Below are 22,380 nucleotides of genomic sequence, written 5' to 3' on the forward strand. Positions count from 1 at the left end.
ACTGTACAAACAATCATATCGGATCAGCTGCGAATGACTTGAGCGCAAAGGGGTAATATTCACACCGGACTCGTGCAGTCTGTTTCTGCATGCCGGTGTTTTAAACGAGTCGGCTCTCATCTGCAGGTTATCCCATGTGACACGGTTTTAGATGTAGCCCTCACTACCTGTCCCAGCTTTGTCTTTAGTATTTACTTAACAGCTGTCGCCTCTTCTAGAGTAGATGTTGAGATAAATCATTGCTACTAATGAACTTCTTCTCTATCTCATGTCACTGATTGCCAGCCGTCAAACCTCCCAGAGATACTAATATCTCCCGGCATGATTGTTTTTCATTTGTTGCAACAGTGAAAGGATTCTAGCGTACACAGCCTTGCCAAAGTATTCATTCCAATTCAATTGGATTTAATAATGTCACATATTCGACATTAAGAGAGTGAAATGTTTGTCCATGCATCTTTGCAAAGTCTCCCCTGCTCGCTCAAATTGGATGGAGAAACTCTGTGAGTGGTGCTTTTGAGTCTCGCTTCAGATTTGCCTTCCGATTTCTGGACTTTGACTATACCTTTCTAACAATTGAATATTCTTGCAACAGAATTGTGGCGTGCAGGTCTAATAGTTATGTCAACCAGGGCTGCACCTCACAATTATTTTAGTAATCGATTCATCTTTATGATTATTGAGATGACTAATAAGATAGAAAAAGGTTGGCACATTCTGCAGATTTTTCATTTAACCCCACACACATTTTTGTACAATATTAGATATACTGTATGTCAAAAGATGCAAATAAAGAAAACAAAAACAACAGTTTTTAACTAAAATGCAATAGCATAGCTAAAGTATACTGTTGATCATTTGTAGCAAAAGATGCATCTGCACCTAAAAAACATTTATTTTTTTTATGAAAAGCTCCATCTTTTTGCTTGACTTAACATCAGTACAGCGTAAGGCTGATCTGTTGACTATTTTTTGGATTAACTGAATAATATTTTGACAGAAAAATTTGCTTAATGGGAGATTTTTCTGCTAAACTTGTACCACATAAAGTTGCAACTATCCCACTTGAGGAGTTCTGGGTAGAACATATTTAAAGACAAAAGGTTTTTTTGTTAGTTTTGGCTTAGTTACGGCTTTGACTATGTTGTTCTTTCAGAAATGTGCATGTTTTTTGGGTCTTTTTTTTGTTTGTTTTTTATTTTGATACTTATACATTTTATTTTGAAAAAAAAAAATCCTGAACCTTAAATTATTGTTCTTCCATTTCACATTTTTTCATTACTTTTGTTGGTTTGTCACTTAATACAACACACTGAATTTTGTGGTAGGAACCTGTCACAGTGTGAAGGTGTGTGAATACTTTTGCAAAGCATTCTATCTCAAACATTTTAAAGAAATGTTTCCCGTGAAATCTTTCATTTTAAGTTTATTAAATGAACTAAATTTGTGTAGTTTAAATGCATGCAGGTAAACGTCTTTGTTGAATGTTTGCAGCAGATTGATGTCTATAAAATATAACAGTAAAAGCTTGGTGAATTTCAAGTATGACTTATTAGTATTTAAAAAAAAAAACAAGGCAGCATTAAATTTTGGTTTCAGTTTTGAAGTACAGGTAAAGTTTGTATGGATATCTGGTCTGCCACCAAATCGAATCCTTAACCTTGAAAGAGTGCGGAGAGAAAATAAATTTACGTTTAGCCAATTTTCTTTGAATCATTCTGTCTTCTTTTTAAAATGGGTCCTTATTTGTTTGTTTTTTGTGGGCCAGCGCGAGGGGGCTCTGGCCGACGAAGACTCCGCAGACATGGACGGCGAGAACGGGCGGGGCTTTGACGAGTACGAATGGGCGGGGCAGAAAAGGATCAGAGCTACGGCCTTACTGGAGGGAGGCTTCAGAGGTACAGACACATCTGATGTGATTCTTTGTTAGTGGCTTTTCCCACCAACTCCAGACAGCGTGGTACTGCCATGAAGGCGTGTGTGTGTGTTTGTGTGTGTGGGGGCTTTCTGACGGTGTAGGTGTCTGGTCGGCTGACTGACTGACCTCTCTGAGCTCGGGCGCCACACTCAGTTCCAGCAGTTTGTTCTCTCCTCTCTCGTCCGTCTGTCTCCTCTTTTGTTTCCCTGCTCATCCATCATTCAGCGCTCCGCTGTCCAATGTGAGCGGCGTTAGCTCTCCGAGACCGGCGTCCAATGTGACCGGCGAGCAGTAATGGTACCTGTGGTCTAGCGTCAGCGCGGGCGGTTCCGGGGTCAGTCTGGCTCGGCTCGTCTGAACCCCGCGCAACCCTCTGTGCGAAGGGAAGGAAAACACATTTAGCTGGGCAATTGACCCGCTGGTCACCGCTTCGTGTGTGTGCCCAGAAATGCAATTATAGAGCCAGATAGGAGAGCTGGTCATTGGGGAGCGCAGTAGCAGCAGCAGCAGCTCAGGGACACAGCACACCTTATGTGCAAGCACTTAGCTCAATATGATTCCCTACTTTTGTTAGCATCTGTAAATTTCATAAATACTTTATCTTCTTTAGATTAGTTTTGCTTAAAAGGGTTGTCTGTTTTTATATGAGAACCAATTACAATTGAGCTTCTTTATACCTTTTTTTTTTTTGGTTTGCAAGACATCAGAATTTGTTTAAAATGCCACATTCAATCAAATTCACAGATTCAGATCCCAAAACCACTTGCCTAAGAGAAGTGCGACAAGATGGGAGAACCTCTAAGAACCTAAATGGAGGATATAGGTCTGATCTAAGATTATTATCATAAACTTGTCAAGCGAACATGCGTAAAATAGTATTTTGTATACCAAATATCTATGAAATTGTCAGCAAATCAAGAATAATTCTTAATGCTTTAAGAACAGAATTTATACATTATTTTTGCTTTTCTGCTCTTTTATAGAGTGGCACAAATAGAGCTAGTTAGTATATAACAAGTTGGGGTTTCTGGTATCTGGTAACCAGATAACTTCAGATGTCTGATAAGCATCTTGCTCGTAGGTTGCAAGCTGTAGTTTTAAAATGCTTTAAGTGATGGGCGTCCATCGTTTTACTTTCTGCCCTCTGATAGTCTGTTTCTAATAACTGGAAGGATTTCCATAAATTCAAGCTTGTTTTATGTGCCCAAAAATAACATCTAAAATAATAATTTACCCGACAAGGTCTGTTTTTAACGAGCCCAAAAATGTCTCGTGACAAATCTTTGCTTTGTTAACTGGATCCATGAACTGCCTTCATCCTGATTTAAATAAAAATTATCCCACATTTTATCTTCATTGTATCTCTTTAAGTCGGGGAGATAGATGGTCGGTTTGAAGCAAACCGCGGCGATGCGAGGCAGATGGAGCTGCAGGCTCCCCATCTCCGCTTTCATGTGTCCCTCTCTGCGTTCGATCTGTTGTTAAACACACATGCTGGGGCCTCACCTGCCTCCCTTCCTCTCTTCTGCTTGCCAAGTGGAGACAAGACAGATCAATGCTAAAGTCTCAACTAAAACACCACAAAGTGAGGCACTTAGGGGGCAGGGAGGTGGATGGAGCCCCTCTTCATCCGTCTCCCGGGCGCTCCCTCCATCCGTCCGTCTGCCTTTCACGTTGTTTAAAGTTCGCAGCCACAGCCCCGGACCCTTCTGTCGCGCTCTAATAGGGAACCTTGTGATGCGGCGCAGATAACCGAGGTGGCCTGGGGAGAGCGACTTGAAACACGGAGACACACACACACATTCGCGCGCGCTCTTCCATCTTGACAGAAGGCTCAGAAGGTGGATTTTGTCTTGAAAGCTGCTCAGTGGTTCTGACACACACAGCTGCATCCAGTGGGCTCTCTGGAGCTCACGACCGGCTAAACGGATATAGAGACGTTACGGGTGGGGGGAGGGGTCCTTCTCAGCTGGCAAGATGAAGAGAGAGACTATTCCTCTGTGAAGTGCCACCATCCTTCTCTCCCTTTGAGAGGCCGGGGAAGAAAGACGTGAGAGGGGGGGGGGGAATCGAACAAGATCAGTTTATGATTCAAGTGTCTGTGAGTGAAGACTTCCCTGTGTCTCACACCGGCTTAGGCGGGTTGAAAGAACCCGTATAACTCAGATAGAGTTGTCTTTATCTGTCTGGTGGTCTGTTCCTGCAAGCTGCAAAGTGGACAGATTTTACGCCCTAACTTTCCCTCATACTGCTGGTCACTTTACAAAGTTTTTGTGTTGGTGCGAAATGCAAATGAAGTTATGACTGGAATGATGTAGTCTTTTTTTTTTCTTATCAATTCAGTTCAATCTAACACCACCTCAAAAGTGATAATTTTTTGTGTAAATAAAGATTTGTTCCATAATTTCCAGACTATTAACATATATACAGCTCTGGAAAAAACGAAGAGACCACTGCACTGAACCCTATTGAAAACCTCCTGGTTATTCCACCAAATATTGATTTCTGAACTCCTCCTGAGTTAAAACATTAGTATTGTTGTTCCTAAATGAATATTAACTTGCTTTCTGTGCATTATTTGAGGTCTGAAAGCGCTGCATCTTTTTCCTTATTTTGACTGTTTCTCATTTTCTGTAAATAAATACAAACTTTTTGCTTGGAATTTCAGAGACATGTTGTAAGTAGTTCATAGAATAAAAGAACAATGCAAAAAAAAAGACAAATTCTTTAAAGAATGTATTTTTTTTATTTTTACAATTTCAAGTCATGGTTTGGAATAAAAACTTTTTTTTAAATTTTTTTTGATCACAGTTCAGTACATTCTGGTACATGCATTAGTACATGGAAAACAGAAACACAGATGTGAGCCAAAGCAAAACTGAACAGACATTTTCAGTTCACATGTAACACTCTTTGTTCATGTCAACTTATAACTTTTAATATCTATGTTGGGTCTCTTTAACCACTTTGATAGCAGTTTGGTCGATGAAGAACCGGACGATGGGCATTAAAATGTGTCCGCCTCCAATTTTCTTTAAATCAGCATGATATTTTTGAGTCATATGCATTCAGCATCTATGCACCACAAATTTGGAACAAACTTCCAGAAAACTGTAAAACAGCTGAAACACTGACTAAAATCTAAAATCCTTTAAATCTTGACTAAAAACCCACCTGTTTAGAATTGTATTTGAAACGTAATCAATTGCAAATTTATTGATGGAACTTTAATGTTGTGTTTTGATTGTTGATTCTATGTTGCTTTGTGTTTCTGTGTTTGTAATGATGTAAAGCACTTTGAAATGCCTTGCTGCTGAAATGTGCTATACAAATAAAATTTGATTGATTGATTGATAGCAACATGATTTATGTAAGGGAGGCTTCGAAACCATAATGGCTTTTAAAGATAATTTATGACCAAAGACTCGAGGCCTCACCTCAGCTGATGACTTGTACTAGTTCTAAAATGATTCTGCAAATTAAGACACAATACGGATGAGGAATAAATAAGGTAATTAGTTCAACATAGAGCCTGTTTTATTTCTTCACCTTTTTAACAAATATTCTAGGGTTGAAAATGGCTAAAAATGTGAACCAAAAAATACTTTCTGAAAGGGAAGCAGCAGCAGACAGATCTCGAGGTGTGATACCAGGCCGTCCCGAGACACTCTGGAGGAGAGGAGGGGGATTACTGGCGGTTCAGTTGGCCCAGAAGGATTGAGGAGAGGACAAATCTCCGCTTTGTACATGAACTTCAAAGATGACCGTCTCATGTCTTTGTGTCTGGCTTCCTCTCTCCCCTCCCCTCACACTCTCTCTCCCTCTCTCTGTGTGACCTGTAAATGGCAGGGAGATAGTGTGATCACCTTTGACATGCCTCCTCTCGGCTTCTTAGGGGGTCCCGATAATTGCTATGGAAACAAGATGTTGCCGAGGTCATTGGATTGGCTGAGGCGAGCTGCCGGTCGGCCTGATGAGGCCTTTGATCGTGCCCGCCTGTTCAGATCTGCGCTTGTCGCCTTGTTGTGTTGACATGCATGTAAATTGAGGCTCTCTTTCATTGCTGCCACGAACCATACAACACAGAGGAGGAAATATGTAGTTAACATGTTAAAGAGTCAGCGATATTGCAGGGAGGGGGCTTTGATAATGAGACAGATCGAGGAGTGGAGGAAGTATTGATTCAGATGATTTGGCTAGCTAGCTGTTTATTAAGATGGGCTAAACACAGTAGAGAACAGTTAAAAAAAAAACAAATTTATATGTTGGAGAAGTTTAAAAAAATAAGCTAATTGTGCGGGAGGGAAGAAAAAGTGGAAAATGAGGCAAGAAGAAGAAGAAAAAAAGAAAAGTAAAGACAGGGGTGGGGGTGTTGATACATAATGTGAGTGAAAGGCAGTTAGAGTGTGGCTGACCTTTCCCTGGCCAGATTAGATTGGCCTGCCAAGACTGCTTAGAGGAACAGATAGAAGAACAGGGGGATCACACACATTCAGAGCAAACAGGCCGCACCAACCCTGGCGGTGAACACACTGCCACACATTTACGGTGTGTGTATTCACTCCCAGTCGGCTCAGGAGGCGTCCAGTTTACAGTAGAAGTGCAGATACTTAAATTACGGGGCTGAATCACATTTAATAAGACAGTTACAAATGTCGGGGGGACCCAGATATTTCTTTTTGTGTGGTTTATATAGATGCTGTGTGTCCTGAAGCATTGAAAGCAGAATTCACTTTTCCTTTTTTTTATTCTAAGAAACCTCAGCGACTGGTGCACCTTCCTCTTTTTTTTTTTTTAGGTACATCACACTTAACTTTGCAACATTAACATGTAAATGATTAATTATCAGTCTAGGAAATAAAATGTATTTATTTGAAGCAGAAACACTATTTCTGATTGGTTTAGACCACCATTGGAGATATATATGTCTGTTGTTGAATACAGGAAGCTGGCCTGTCAGAGACTTCTTCTTCTTTCTCTTGAATGACTGGCGCACTGGTGCGACTTCAACATTTTGTGACATGATCTCATCAGTGACCAAATTGGTTTTACTCTAGAGCCCTGAACCATTATCAGTCAATTTAATTTAGATAAATTTCAACCTGTTGGCTTAAAATTAGGACATTAAACCTGAAAGATACTCAACAAATTACAATACTCACTATGAAGATGGAGGAAGCCAAGCGGAGATTTGTCTTATGGATCTCTGAAAAAAGAAAAAGAAATGTAACTGCACTTAAAAATGCTAACTCAATAAATCATTAAACTATGCCCATTTCTATGATGGTGAGTGGGCTAGGTTCTGCTTAAGTAAAACATTTCCAAACCATGCCACTTTCATCTTGATATGAACAGCTTCTCCTGGCATGCTGTATGAGGCATATGCTAATCACATCTTCAGTTCTGGTCTCTGGTCACAGTTGTTTTGTCATCCATTCATAAAAGGATTTCCCGCACAGCCAAATTCTGTCTGACGGCCTCTTTCAGCTCTTATGATCTCAACTTTGAGTTCACTCTATCTTCAAGTCCGGGGCACATCAAGCCGACTGAATTTGTTGTTTAACCCGCCCCATTTTTTCCAGTTGCGTGGTTTCCCTAGCTAAAGAAACTTGTAGGTTTACTTTGCGTTGTAATTGTCTGCATGAGTATGACGCCTCAGACTAAAAATACATTGAAAACTATGTTTATATTGGCATCTTTACGTCATTCCATACATTATCCTCATCTATGCTCATCTACCTACCTCTATAAATTCCTGAGTTAAATGTGAGGGCAATCTGTTGGCTGTATTGTAGAGAACGCTTTCGGGCGAGCTCAGTCGACTGTGTTGCTCTCTGACAAAGACCCCGCAGTGGAGTGAGATGCAGTTGTTCGCTGATAGCAACTGTTCCAGGAAGTCTAGTGTTGGGACTCACACAGGCGGGTTAAACGGGATGGGTGTCAGCTCCGTCTGGTTCTACCTTCAACTCCCCCCACGGACACTCATAGGCAGCCCACTAGTCCACCTGAGAGCTTGTAGAAATTGGAATAGGTGTAAATAAGATGGCTGTCAGGCCTGTCACTGGCTGACACACACCAACGGTTTCAGGCGCAACACACACGCATGCAGCCCTAACGGTAAAGGGTCTGAGTAATATACACATTTGAACACAAGCATACCCCCAACTACTTTTGTGCTGCAGATAGACATAGTTTAAGTGACAGGTGAACACACCCCCACACACACCTTGGAAGGATTGGAGAGATAGGACCTAAGTGACAGAGGGACAGACAGTCTCAAACAAACATGGAAAAGACACCTGTAAGTGATGGACACACAAACACACAGAGCCAACTCCTTGGTTAAGTAGAGCTGAAGGGAGCAGTCAGGCAGCGGTAAGGGTTTGTCTGAGCGTTCATTACTTGGTTTATATAGGTGCCATTCACACACACGCATACACACTTACACACCCGTCTCCTTCTCAAAGATTGATGGGTAACGAGTCAGTCTTCATCTCCTTCTTTTTGTCATTTGTCACCCGGGTTTCTGAAAGTCTTTAAGTTGATTTGCAGAGCAGTTGAGTTTAACATGAGCTTTAGCCGTCTCAGAAAGTTAGGTCGTTTCCAGCGTCATCAAGCAGTACGTTGTTTATGTTGGGGGCTTTAAATAACCCTTAATGATTAAAAAAAAAAAGGGCAGACATTGTATCAAAACTGTAAACCATTGAGATTTTGATTTTCCATATTTATACTCTGTGTGTAAAAATATATGTTCTACTTCTAATTGGATATTGAAGGTATATCAAGTCATGGGACAATTAAGAACAATGGTCCACTTTCTCATGTGTACCAGTAGTAAAAGGCACCTTTAACCAATATGCTAATTGAGGGTGTTTTCACAACCAATTGTCCAGTAGACTCTGTTTCTCTGGAGACCTAAATTGCAATATTTGCTAAATTTTCAGCTGGTGGTTGTCCACTGCAGTGTCAAACAATCTAAACTATTTTAAAACCTGCCCTCACCTGGTCTATGGTGGCTGTATCAAGAACTACTGAAGGAAATTAATTACATAAAAACCTTAGAAGACGTGAGCATAACGTCCTTCTTCATGAAATGTCAACAAAAATAGAGTGGCATCAGATTTTTGTCTTTGGTAAAAGACTACAAACCATTTCTCTCGCTCATTTAAGACTCTCACGTTTGTTTTGGTTCCATTTACCCAGAATTCCCTGTATTATAGTTCACTTCCTGCTTTCGGAGCGGTCGCCAGTCTGCTTGCCTCATATGCATTTGAACCGCTCCAGAGTTCACTTCGACTGAACTGAGCCCCAGGTTTTTTTAGATAGACCGCTTCTTTTGGTCCGCATCTGAGTTCCCCAAAACGAACTGGTCTTTCTCAGCAAACAAATTAGAGTTCTATTAAAGCGGACTAAACGGGGCTGATGTGAATGCATCCTTAAAGTATTAGTGTGAAAATGTCTCTCTCTCTCTCTCCACAGGAACTGGATTCGCCACATGCAGTATCAAGGAGAGCGCGGCGGACAGTGACGCCGACCTTGACGTGGACGGAGACGACACGTTGGAGTACGGGAAGGCCCAGTACACTGAGGCCGACATCATCCCCTGCTCCGGAGCCGGGGAGGACCAAGGAGAAGCCCGGGAGAGGGAGGCGCTACGAGGAGCTGTGCTCAAGTACGACGTCTTCAGCAAAACGATAGCCGTGTTTTCAACGGGTTTTTATTTTTTTTTATTTTTATGGGCATTTCGAAGTATTCTATTAGAGACAGTTAATTGTGGCGGTAAAATTTGAGTTAAAGGAGTGAACTTTCTTTTTTTATGTGTGATTAATCCTACTTTGCAGCCCTTACATCTTGTTCATTACACTGTAGCGTAACGTCTGACAAAATTACGCTCTGGTTGATTCTTTGTTGATTTGCTCCAAGCCGGTAGACGAACATACCTAGTTTGCATTTTCCTCAGCTTCTTTCTTTTTTTTAAATTTTTTTTTACAATATTTAAAAACGTTTGCTTAAAATTAGCATAACAATTAGGTGGAAGCATAGATAGTGGATGAAATACTATACTTTGCACGATGGAAAGAACACATGGGCTGTTGTACATGCTGATGGTTGTGCTATTTTGTTGCAGCGGCGGGATGCCTTCCAACAGAATAACGCCCGAGTTCTCCAAGTGGGCAAACGATGGTAAGTAAAGCACTAATTGTGCTATTAAAAAAACAGCAACATTATTACTGTTCCAGGCAGACTGAAATGGAGATCTGTGGCAGGCAACTGTGATAGACAGGAATTCATAAGTAACTGTTACCTTTTTTGCGACCACAGAGATGCCTTCAACGAGCAACGGGGAGAGCAGCAAGACAGACCCCAGCACTCCTTCATCATCGTCCTCCTCCTCCTCCTCAAATGCTCCACGTACCTGTAAAAACAGCGAGATCGAAAAGTAGGTGACAGTCTAATAATCAAACATGGAAACATGATAACGCAGATAGCAACAATCAAAATTTAAAGCCAGGATTCTGTGAATTGCTTAGTAGTCTTTCTGCATTTACGCCTCGTGTTTTCTCAGCATCCAGATAGTTTTCTTTCATCAATCTTCCTGCTTGGTTGCAAAAGGATGCCTTTCTCTTGACCTTTCCACATTTTGTCATGTAACACCATTTGCAAAATATTTGATTTAGATTGCAATATTTTATGAAGAGCAGGCATAGACATCAGCTGCTAGATGTGGAAAGCTTGTAGAGACGTACTGTGTCACCAGAAACCTAAATAAAATATTATTTGCGGTTGTATTGTAAAAATGTAAAAAAGCTCAAGGTGTAAAACTGCCTTTTCAAGACATTATTTTTACCCAGCTGCTAGCACTTAAGTTATGGTATGGTCTTCACAGCTTTGACTAACATGTACCCCTTTGACTATGGCGACAGTTCAATAGAATAGATTATTTAAATGAATTAATCAGCACTGTGGGTGTGCACATTCTCCATTATAAATATCAGCAGATTGGATAATTGGTGGACAAACCGAGCCGCTCGAGGTGTATTGATTAGAAACTCCACCGTCAAGACAAGAGTGAGTGTTTGTTAGGTGTAGAGATCCATCTAATGCCCGGTTCTTACACAGAACGTGCAGCTATTCTGATATTCAGTACAAATAGTTAAGCCAGTTCACCAACACGCTTAAAAAAACCCCTTAAAATCTAACTTTTGCAATAAACAGATACATGAGACTTGTACAAAGTGCCTGCTCTGTTAAAAACTTGAATGAAATATGTTTAATATGGTTTAGTATAACACTGAAAATCGCCACCTGTTGAATTGAGGAAAACAAAGCAAACATAGGCATTTTATTGAATGGAAAAGTCTTATGTTTCTGAAAAATGAACAGAAACGTTTAGTGAAAATAGTCCAAGTAAATGAGTTTTGTCTCATTAGAGATTCTTTGCAAATGTTAAACCAAACCACACAATAAAAACTGCTCCGAGTCAATTAAAGTTGATATAAGAAGAAAAACCCCAAAAACTATTTGTGCTACATAATTTTTGACTAAAAAGCTCCAAACAGCCTCCATGCCTGTCGAGAAATATCAGATTGACTTATTTGCACATCCAGTTAGCACAATGAGCTGATGGCTGGTCGTACACCAACCATAATTAAGACGTTTCCGTCCTTGCACATCTCTACGCATGGTATGAACTCACATTCATTAATGTACAGTTTGTGGTGGCTGATAAGAGTCTCTTTCTTCTTAATCAGAAGTGAAACATGGAGAATGCGCCTGATGAATCTTTGGCCTGTGCTTCATACAAACAAGTTACTCTTTTAGGTAAAGAAGGAGAACTACTTCTGTCAGGAAAGGAAAGCTTTGTTGAAAATAGAACATATAGCTCTTTATATTATTACTATTCAGACCAGAAATAAGTGTCTGTTTTTAATAATAATTATAATACAACCTAAACAAATGCACGTGTCTAGCGCTGTGCAGGAGAAATGGCTTGTCGTCTTTTACCAAAGAGAAATTCTACAACTGGTCAAATCTGATGCTACTCCATTTTTGTTTACATTTTAAGAAGGAAGTTGTGCTCATGTTTTGGAGGGTTTTATGCTGTTTCTTTCAGTGGTTCTAAAGGAAACAACAGGTTCTTCAAATTTCGTTGATTTGACACAGTGCGCTGAAAGTGAACCACACCAAATGTACCTGATGATCAGGTGTATAAAACACCCTAAATTACTCAAGGTGGTTAAGAAACTATGTGAAACTTTAAACATTTAAAAAAAATTAAATTAAATAACTTCTCTTTTAAGTTTGAAAGGACCAGTACTGGACTTTGGACCAGTACTTTTCTGTTCCCACCATTGTCCTCGTCTTTGTTTTCTGTCACTTCTGTGGAGCAAATATTGCCGTGCTTTGCCACACGATGTTTTCCTGGAGACTTTTAGCGGTCACCTGGAGCAGAACACGCTTTAATCTAAGTGTCCACTTAGGGTGAGGCCAACTAGATACTGAATGATTGCATTGGAACAAGCAGTCAGGTGCCTGGCTAGAACAATTCCCCGCCTCACTCCTCCACTCACTTGCTATAAATGCACGTATTTGTGGGGCTTCTGTGTCCTTCCATCCTCAAATGAAAATGAGATTTGTCTCCTTTTGTTACATTGATACATTGTGTGTGGGTGTGTGTGTGGCTTTCCACAAGGTAGCGTTGGTGAAATCTCTCTCTGTCTCTGATCCCAGATGGGTAATGATCTGGTCGCCTCCCGGGGCGTCCTCGTTCCCCTGCTCATTCCCCTGCAAGATAAATGAGTTCTTTCTCTCTCTCTTTCACTGATACACACACACACGCACACCCCCACACGCCTACATACATCGCCTGAGATGTTCTTTCCTCCAAGATAAATGGCCCCTCCATTGCCGCCAATGCGATTGCTGCCAAATTTGGTGCTCCAGCTGGAACAATGCGGAGTGATTTCCATGTGGTTTCTGCAAATAATTGAATCTGTCCTCAATTTGGAAGTGATGAAGCTAGATTTCTACCCCGCGCCCCACCACCCCTCACACACACGCGCACAGGGACACACACGGACTCTGCCCCAGTCGTCTCTACATTTTTCCTTGCTTTATTTCACTGTCCCATTCTCTCTCTGTCCTGTTTTTCTCGTTCCTCCCTTCCTGTCCTCTGTCTCAATTCCTCTCAGCTATTTACAAGGTCCCACCAAATCCCCCACCTCTTAACTTTTGCTGCGGTTGCTCACACATCGGGAAGAGGCAGGGGAAATCAATAGTGACTTAAATGTTTTATCATGGTGTCTCGGTGTAGTTAAGGCCTTTGCTAACAGGGTGCAGCACAGAATGGCGCTCGAAAGAGATTTACAGCAGCAGCACATACTTGGGAGATTTATTTAAGGCGAAAATGTTTTACCAGAAGAGGATTTCAAATTAATTTGTGTTAAATTTTATCCGCTGTATGTTCTCCTGCCGAAACAGAAGCGAGAGTGAGACCAAAATGTAGATAGACAGCAGATGAAGACATTGAGCTGATTGAGATGGATGGTAGAAATCCCCCGCTACACACACACACAAGCACACGCGCACACACACCCTCACTCACTAATGAAATGAGAAATAACGTCGCAGATGCTGGGAACAGAGCACTAAATAGAGGAAAAGCAGAGCCATCTATCTGTCTCTGCTGGGCTTTCCTGCTTGCTTTTTTTGCCATGAGGAGGGCTTCAGATGGAAAACACCAAGCCGAATTAGCTGTGGAACGGCAATAAAGTTGAACCGAAGTTTAAGCAATCTGGCATTTAGATCGAAGTAATGCATCAGTTCAAAGCAGGACAATGTTGTGGGGTTTTGTAGTTACAGAAACTGTTTAGCACAAACAAAGCAAGCCTGCACTAGCAGTGCTGAATCCACTGAGACTAAAAGGTAAAACTGTTTATACCCTTTCAATGTTATGTTATGTTATATTTCCTAACTGACAAAAACAATCTCCTATCGTTTTACACCCTCAACAGCACATGAATGTGTTTGAAGATCTAAGAAAGTCATGATACATAAAGGCAGGTCTTTTCATTTAAAGCCTTATCAGGATAAAGAAGCTTAAATATTACTGGTCTCCACATGGACACCTTTTTCAATAGACCCGGCAGTCCTATGAAAAGAAGAGCAATTCATAGCATTTATGACTCGTCTCTGTTCAAGGGCTACTGTACCTTTCAGGTTAATCCAGATTGTGATTGCTCAACCCGTGTCCAACAGGGACATGAGTTTTTCTATTTTGGCTAAAAGTCTCAACAGTCTTGAGCTGGTTTAGGTCAGTGGAATACACAAAGGATTTGAGGATTTTCACATGCGAGACGTTACCGCTAAGCCTGAAGTTCTTTTTTATTATTTTCTTTTTGCTTGGCCCGATTAAGTCGTATTATTTTCTTCCAAACTTCTTCTATCTGCAAAGTACTCTGTTTTTTGGGGGTTTTTTTCTTTGTCTGCTTTCATTTAGATGCTCACATTCTGGCCAAAAGATTAATGTTATTACGCTGGTGGAACATGAAGCAATTTGTTTTGTCTGTGTGCTGAATAAATATTTATAACAGGAGATTAAAAAAGCGGCATGCTGAAAAAGTGATCAATGTCAGGAGGAAATGAGCAACTTTTTGTCCAAATCTTTTTTATAGTGTCTCTTTGGAAAATGAAAAATATCCCTCGACAGAGTTCAGTGGGTGACGGAGCCACAGAGGGACTTAATAGAACCGTTAAAGGACAGTTACAGTCCAGCTTTGTCCAGGGTCTGCGGCTCTTTTATAAGCTGGCGAGCTAATCAAGGCTAAATGACTTTTTACAAGCTCAGCACTAATAAGAGGAGAGGGTAAGTCCGTTTATAGGGCACAGTGGTGGCACGACAGTCTGGGTCTTTATAGACACAGGATGATGTGGATGATGGCTTTACAGGGAGGCGCAGGTCTGCTCTTCATACATGTTTAGGAAAGTACTTAGAACTTACTGCTGATCCCGCTGACTCGAAGCAGTTCAACCGTCAAAGACCTCCGCATCCTGCTGGAAATTCATCAGGAAGAACCCAGAGTAGCTAAACCGTTCTTGGTCAATTCCATACAATGGCAAAAAGGTGTTAACTCAATATCTTTGAGTTTTAAGACAAGTCATGCAACAAGATTTCTTGATAGTGAAGTACACAAAACTTAAACCAAGTGAATTCGGTCTCTCAAATAAATGTTTATTGGCAATGTCAGCATGAGTTGGTCTGGTGGAATGAGTCTTCGCTATTAATATGAGGGTGTTTGCAACTCATTAAGGTCCTTTTCTAGCTGCATGACTCGACTCAACTCTTCACAGTTTGGTTGTATTTTTATTACGATTGAGCAACAGCTCTCTAGTGGGTTGGGTGTTCATGTAATTGAGTGGCCCCGGAGTCTAAAAAGTGGCATGACACGATCTTTACGGGACACAAACACAACACAACAATGGAGGATATGAAAGCTAGAATAAAGCCAGGAAAGGCTGTGGACAGTGAGACCAAATACGCTAAAGAAGTGCCGTCTTCTGACGTCCCATTTTCGTTCCGACTTGGCGCATTAGGATCCTCAGCGAAGAAGGGATCGATACCACAGAACTGATACTAGTGGAAAACCCTTATAACAGAGTCAAATAGGTAGTAGTGGAAAATGTTCATGAAGAACTACTTCTTATTCTAGTATTAGTTGGCTTCTTTATTGACAGTCGACTAAAAACAACTTGGCTGCAACAAATGATTCTACACGTTTTAGTCATAAACCCAGTTAGCTCAAGTTAACTGTGCGGTTTTTGGTGGCACCTCATTCATGAAATGTTCACATACTTACAATGTATTTTGTTGAAATACCTTTTAGATGGCTGGTGATTCCTACGGTATGGTTAACCTTGCAAAATATACAATCGTTTATTCATGTCACAAAAGTGAATCACCTACCAATTGCTTTTATATAAAACAGCTTGCCAGCCAGTTAGTAGGCTGACAATGCTATTTTTAAATCAGTGTTATGCTAATTAGAGCTATGAATGGTTATTTTAATGTTCCCAAAGTATGACTGTCTGTGTTTATGGCAAGCAGAAACATTTCTGAGCAGTCAGGTTTATCTTTTCTGTAAGTGTGAGAAAAAAGAACTAGTAGATTTTTTAATTTTGTTAGCTGACCAGCAGTGAAGAGAAACAGGTGAGAGGGCTAGCATTAAATTATTCTATGCTCATGCATCTGGAGAAAATTGGTCATTCCATCACTTCCTCTGATTAATACATCAACTATTTATTGCTGATATATTAGAGTATAAGTTAGCTAAAGCTATTTGATTTTAAACTTCGACAGACAAATGAGACAGTCTTTCACTATCCTCTTGTCTTTGCTGCGTTTGTTGGAAATGGAGCCATATCTTGCACCCCCTCCGCACCACAAACACACACAGCTACTTACTGCTTGCGTTTACTGTCCCTTCCTCCTCTCTGCTTGTCCTTCCCCCACCAGATCAATACCGTAGATCAGCAAAGCTATCAGGCTGCAGAATGACCACATCACCATAAATACACACACTCCTCGTAACACACAAACACTGTCGCTGCATCTCGGCGGCGAGCGAACGGACGGCTGTAATAAACATCAGCCGGCTCGTGTGCCCGCGACTCGCTGTGCCGAATTATCATCAACGTTTGCGGTCGGTATTGATTCGGTTATGGCTGCTTCATATGCTGCTGAACAGTGTTAAATGCACATTTTCTGGTATGGTGATGCACATTAGTCAGAGGGCTGCTCACGGGCAGGAAGAAAGAGAAACGGATGGAATAAAGGACAAGAGGAGTGAGAGTACGGATGTGAAGATCCAGAAATAGAGAGGCAGGATCATAAAGTGACATGGGCAAATGGAAATATATAAACATGGAGATGTTTCAGCATAAATGCCAAGGAAGTTAAACTTTCCTTGGACTAGCAGACTTATGGATATTAATTGAGAGATGCTGGAGATATATATCAACAATTTTTTTTAAATTTATCTGAGTTAATTGAAAGGAGTCCATATGTGGTCATGAAAAACATGGAAAAGTAAGGAATGTCTAATAAGTTGTTTAAAAAGTGGCATGTAATCGGGGAAAAAAGTTTCCAAATTTATATAGATATACATTGAAGTTTTTGATAAATAAATGGTTTTTGTATTTATTTACATATACATGACATGTTTTCATCAAATGGCAGCTAAAGCTTTCTCCAGATTACATGACATTTTGTTTTTGAGTTATTTAAAAACAAATAAATTCGCATGTGAATATGAAAAATAAAAAATGGACCATCTCTTTTTTTTATTTATTAGATAGCAATATTAAACTGCACTGGTTTAGTTTAGTTCGGATAACAAACTAAACATTGGCACTTGATTTATTTATTGTTTCAAACCAAATAAACTTAGTTCAGAAGCTGTGATTTATGAGATAACATCCACATTTTCATAATAGCTATAAACTAATTTCCATAATACTTGAGTACCTACTCTTATTTGTTTATTTTTCCCCTTGTGCCGCAGGGTGACAGAGGAAGAATCAACAGCTACCACTATGGAGGCTCTGAAGGCCCGAATCCGAGAGTTGGAGAAGCAGATCCTTCGGGGAGACCGGTACAAGTGTCTCATCTGCATGGTGAGCAAATCTTCCTAGCTGTCCGCCAGGCTGCGCATCACGCCTCAGCCACAGCACCTTGCAAAAGTACCTACACTCCCTGTACTTTCTCACATTTTACCACAAAACATAAAACGAGTTTCGATGTTTCAACGCATGCTTATTTTTATTGGAAAGAATTAACTACATGAGGTTACTCTGGAGGAGCTGCACATATCCGCATAACAGTCCACTCAAAGTCCAGAGCTAAATTTGTTAATTTTTAATAACTGTCTGTGACTAAGGCCAAGGGGTGTGAATACTTTATGCAAGACACCTTGAAAGTTTTAATATCAATCGATTCAGTTCCTCAAAACTGAGGAAATCTTATTAAGAATTTGAGGCAAAATCTGCATTTTTTATTTTAATTGAAGGCTATTTTCTCTGACCATTTTCCATATTGCTCTTCAAGAACTCCACAGACTCCACATTATCTTGTAGCCTGCCTGCAGCTTGCTTGTTCTACCCCCATTTGCATGCTATGAGTAACATCTATATTTACCTTTGACTTTTGTTTGGTGCTTTTATGTATATTTTGTGGGTTTAGCCCTTGCATGGCCCCGCAAGTTGATGCAACTGTCTGCGTGATACTCATGATCTAGTCAACAATTTACCTGCTAGCTCAAACCCAAAGGAAGAGTGTGAAATTGTTGCTTTTGTATGTTAGCCGTGCATGATGGCAGCTGAGTCAGCGCTAAGGTGCTCTGTTGTTTAGCTGTTTTTAATGGAAATTCATCAATCAGTATTATCAGAAGAAGGGGACAATATTCATGTTTCATCAGACACCTTCCAGCTGAAGTTACATCCCGTGATCGGTGTTTGTCCTCCCCACTTTATATCAAGTACCCATTCTGTCATCCTTCAAGCTTGTGGACAGTTCAGCATTGGCATTCTGTCCCTCTGTGTGTGTCTGCGCGCGCACGTGTGTGTAAAACGGGTAATTACCAACGCCTGCGCTCTCTAAAGGTCGCTTAGTGCCTGAGGTGACACGGAGGGCAAGGCACAGCGATTGATCACTCACTGCCCCATGGACACGCGTCTCCTCGCCACTCATCTGTCACTGTCCCTTATCTCTCTCACACTCCGGGGGCCCTGCAGAGAAACGCAAATATGTGTCCACACTCCTCCATCTAATCTGTCTCTGTCTGTCTTTAGGTTGTCTCTGTCCTGTCACGTTGTCTGATCTAAAAGTCATCAGATTAGTCTCACTTGTTGCCAGGGATCGGGCGGATTTTTGAAGGAGGCGGAGGTTTCCGCCGAAAGCATCACAGCCGATGCATAAAAATGATAATAAAAAAATAACTATGAAGTTGTCTCAGTGATCAGGATTATATGAGCAACATTTATACATATTCCATGGTAATAATTTACTTTAGGAATAAGAACGTTTATATCATTGTCTCATGATTTTACTAAAACATATTTATTCCTGCTGCCACCATGTTGGCACATTATTCTACCTTCCTCTAAGCAGCTTAGTGCTCCAGCACAGCATCTGCAGTGGATTCCTACCCCCACCTACTGGTCATTTTTGGAAATTTAGTGATTCTTGAAAATATTTCTAAGCACAAACCTATTGCTAGACTGATAGTTGTTTAATAGTAGCTAATATTCTTGGAAAACAATGCAGTTACAGAATTATTATGCAGTAAAGCTTTCATATTTTGTCACATTACAACCACAAACTTTGCTCAATTTTATTGGGATTTTTATTAGATAGACCAACATAAATTTCTCCACAGTTGTCCTGAGGAAGGAAAAAGGCATTTTGTTTTTAAAAGTTTCTTGTCAGCTCCTTAACTCTTTAGTTTAAAGCAAGTTTAGGTTTTACAACCTAACCTACCAAGACATGGCTGTCCAGCTAAACTTAAAGGGTGGGGAAGAAAAGTATTATGTAAAGCAACCGCTACAGATGTCATCACCTGAGAATCTGTTACAGTCACACAGTCCATTAATCTGTCCATTTTTTTTGGAAGAATAGCATAACATTATTTTAAGAAAACCTTAAGAAATCAAGTTTACAGTTTGCTGCAAGCTTGGCATGGGACAGCAAACATGTGGAATTAGGTTCTCTGGACAGATGAGATAACTGAACATTTTGTAATGCAACCCCAGCACCAAGTCTTAAATTAACACTGCACATCACCCTGAACACACAAATCCCCACAACGAAACACGACAATGGCGCCATCATGTTGTGGGAATGCTTCTTCAGCATGAACTGATGTTTGAAGCCACGCAATGGGGAATCCTCTTAGAGAACCTATGTGTTGGTCTGTCGCAAGAAATCCCAGCAACAAATTGGAGTTTGTTTTTGGTAGGTAATATAAGGTGACAATGGCAGATTCCCAAGGCACTGTCTCTTGGATAAATGTAATGTTTCTTTTTTTTTAATTGACATTAAACCTGCCAAACAAAGTTGCCTTCCTCCTTGAGGGAACTGGTTTAATGCTGAGTCAACCTTCAGTCTACTTCCTGAGGCGAAGCAGTTCAGCCGATTGCGGTGTAGTCACAGACTCTCTGGCCATCTCTAGCATCAATCGGTGTGGCCGTGTGTGTGTTTGTCCTCGTGCCTGTCTGTTTGCACTTTAGTGTCGGTGAGCACGGCGAGTTGAGCTTCGTTGATTAGCTGCCGCCTTTCGCCCCTCACTCTCCTCTCCCCGAACTCCCACCCCACCTCCCCCCCGCCTCCCCTCCTTCCGCAGAGAAAGCCTGCTCTCAAGCCAGGCGCAGAGATCAAGAGCATAGGGGTGTGGTCGGGCTCCCGGCCACTGGCCAACGAGGTTGGAGAGAGGCAACCTAAGTCCCTCCCCCTCGGCCTGTACTGCCTGTACAGGGGCCTTGTGATTGGGGGCTACAGCAGCAGCATAAAGAGGCTCCTCCCACAACCCCTACGGAGGGTAAGGCGCTACCTCCCTCCTACCTCCCTCACCTCTTCGTCCTCTTCCTCACCAACTCATCCCAACTCATCTCTCCATGTTATCGCTGAGATGAAAAGACAGCTGTGCTTCTCCACGGCTTTGTCCCCCCGCATCCCCTCCCTCACCTCCCCGTACCTGCCCCTCCTCCCATCTGTAGTCGTTGCCTGCCCGATGTCGTGTCAGTGAGTGTGTTTCACCCCGAAGGTTGACGGTTGAGTCTTACCCCATTGTGCTGCCTTGCTCGGTGGTTTTTGTTTTTTAACACCCCCCACCCCCCGCCGGCTGTGTTGTTCCATGGACAGCGGTCCGACATTGTGAACTGGTCAGGAAACATTGCGGGGTTTTGGTTGGACGTTGGCGACTGGAACTTGTGTCACTCGTGAATCTGGTGAAATTTCTCGATTTCTTTCTCCTCTTCAGGACTCGTACACGATGCCTCTGACGTCCATCCAGTGTTGGCACGTCCATTGTGAAGAGTGCTGGCTCAGGACTCTGGTACGCCTTACCGCACACCCCCACACGCACACCCACACACACACACCCAAACACACTCTCACATCCTCTTCTTTCCTGCAGCTCCTCATTTTATGCAATTATTGCAGCCTCATTTCACAGTCAGTGACTTTCTCTCTGTTCTCGTGCCCAACAGGGAGAAACTAAAATGAAATATTCCCCAAATGGCTTGTTCTAATATTGCACTCACAATCCAGGCAGTGCAAACACTTTTAGCCTCAGTGGGGGAAGAGCTTAGATGGAATGGTCCCCAAAAGGCTTGTTAAGATGCTGGAATAAAGTAGTGAACTCAGACCTCCGATATCTAATACACAGTACCTCAGGACTGTGCACATACACACACACACCCCCACACACACACACACACACACACACCTCTGTGATTCTGTTGGTTATTAGTTAGTCTAATATATTCAGTTGAGTGTAATTAGCCGGTGCTAATGTGGTAACAAAGAGTAGAAGAAAACAGTGTTGCTTAAGTCGGGGAAAATGAACAGTCTCTATTCGGTGCCCCTCTCTCAGACTACCTCCTCTTAACATAAGCCGCTTACTGCTGTCTCCTCTTCTGCCGTTCCCATTTTGTCACAGTATTTCCCTCAAGTCTTGTTCAACTCGCAGACATATTAAAAGTGACACTTTTTTTTATCTCAAGGAAACCATGACTACAGGATTACTGAGCACTCATACAGGATGTAGAGTACAAATTGCCAATGTAACATGTAGCATCATCTGCAGCGCCAAGACTGTTTCCTCCGTGCAAATGAATGCATATTGAGATATATACTGTATATACATATTTAAAGTCTCAAGTATTTGCCGATTTCAGCTATTTGTAAATCAAATCAAATTTTATTTGTATAGCACATTTCAGCAGCAAGGCATTTCAAAGTGCTTTACATCATTACAAACACAGAAACACAATGCAAGATAGAATCAACAATCAAAACACAGCATTAAGTCGGTGGTTGTTGTCCCTAATCTATGTGAATACCAACAGTCCTGAGTATGTAGTGACAGAACATATCTGTACACAACCTTCCCAGAAGAGTTGAAGTTGTTGTAACTAACATGTTTACTGGAATCTTACTAGACAGTTTTAAGACACTAGATTCCCAACAATGCCTCAACTTTTCATTTGGGAAACCTAAACCAGTAATCCCACTACTGCACAAATATTACAGAGGACGTGAGTGCATTATCTACTCCATACAGAAAATGTCATTTGATTCTGATAGCCTTCCAAAACAAACAGATGTCCCAAATAAACTTTGATGTAGGTTTCAAGACAGAAACCAGATCTGAAGATGTGGACAATGGCGACTAAATTATCACCTTTTG

The 22,380-nt window shown here is 41.3% G+C and overlaps 1 protein-coding gene across 3 annotated transcripts in view; it reads left to right on the forward strand.

Moving 5' to 3' along the window:
• Positions 1-22,380, forward strand: part of rnf220a (ring finger protein 220a) — a 186,785-nt gene that overhangs the window by 158,632 nt on the left and 5,773 nt on the right. For 2 of the 3 annotated variants that reach the window (XM_032565518.1, XM_032565519.1), the window contains 6 exons: positions 1,769-1,898; positions 9,398-9,590; positions 10,047-10,102; positions 10,241-10,358; positions 17,479-17,590; positions 20,950-21,024. In XM_032565518.1, coding sequence (XP_032421409.1) covers positions 1,769-1,898; positions 9,398-9,590; positions 10,047-10,102; positions 10,241-10,358; positions 17,479-17,590; positions 20,950-21,024 — 684 coding nt within the window. Of the gene's footprint in view, positions 1-1,768; positions 1,899-9,397; positions 9,591-10,046; positions 10,103-10,240; positions 10,359-17,478; positions 17,591-20,313; positions 20,509-20,949; positions 21,025-22,380 lie in introns of all 3 variants that reach the window. The other variant, XM_032565517.1, reaches the window with a different exon arrangement.

The sequence above is a fragment of the Xiphophorus hellerii genome, chromosome 6 (genome assembly GCF_003331165.1).
Source record: "Xiphophorus hellerii strain 12219 chromosome 6, Xiphophorus_hellerii-4.1, whole genome shotgun sequence".
In the NCBI taxonomy this organism is placed as follows: Eukaryota; Metazoa; Chordata; class Actinopteri; order Cyprinodontiformes; family Poeciliidae; genus Xiphophorus; species Xiphophorus hellerii.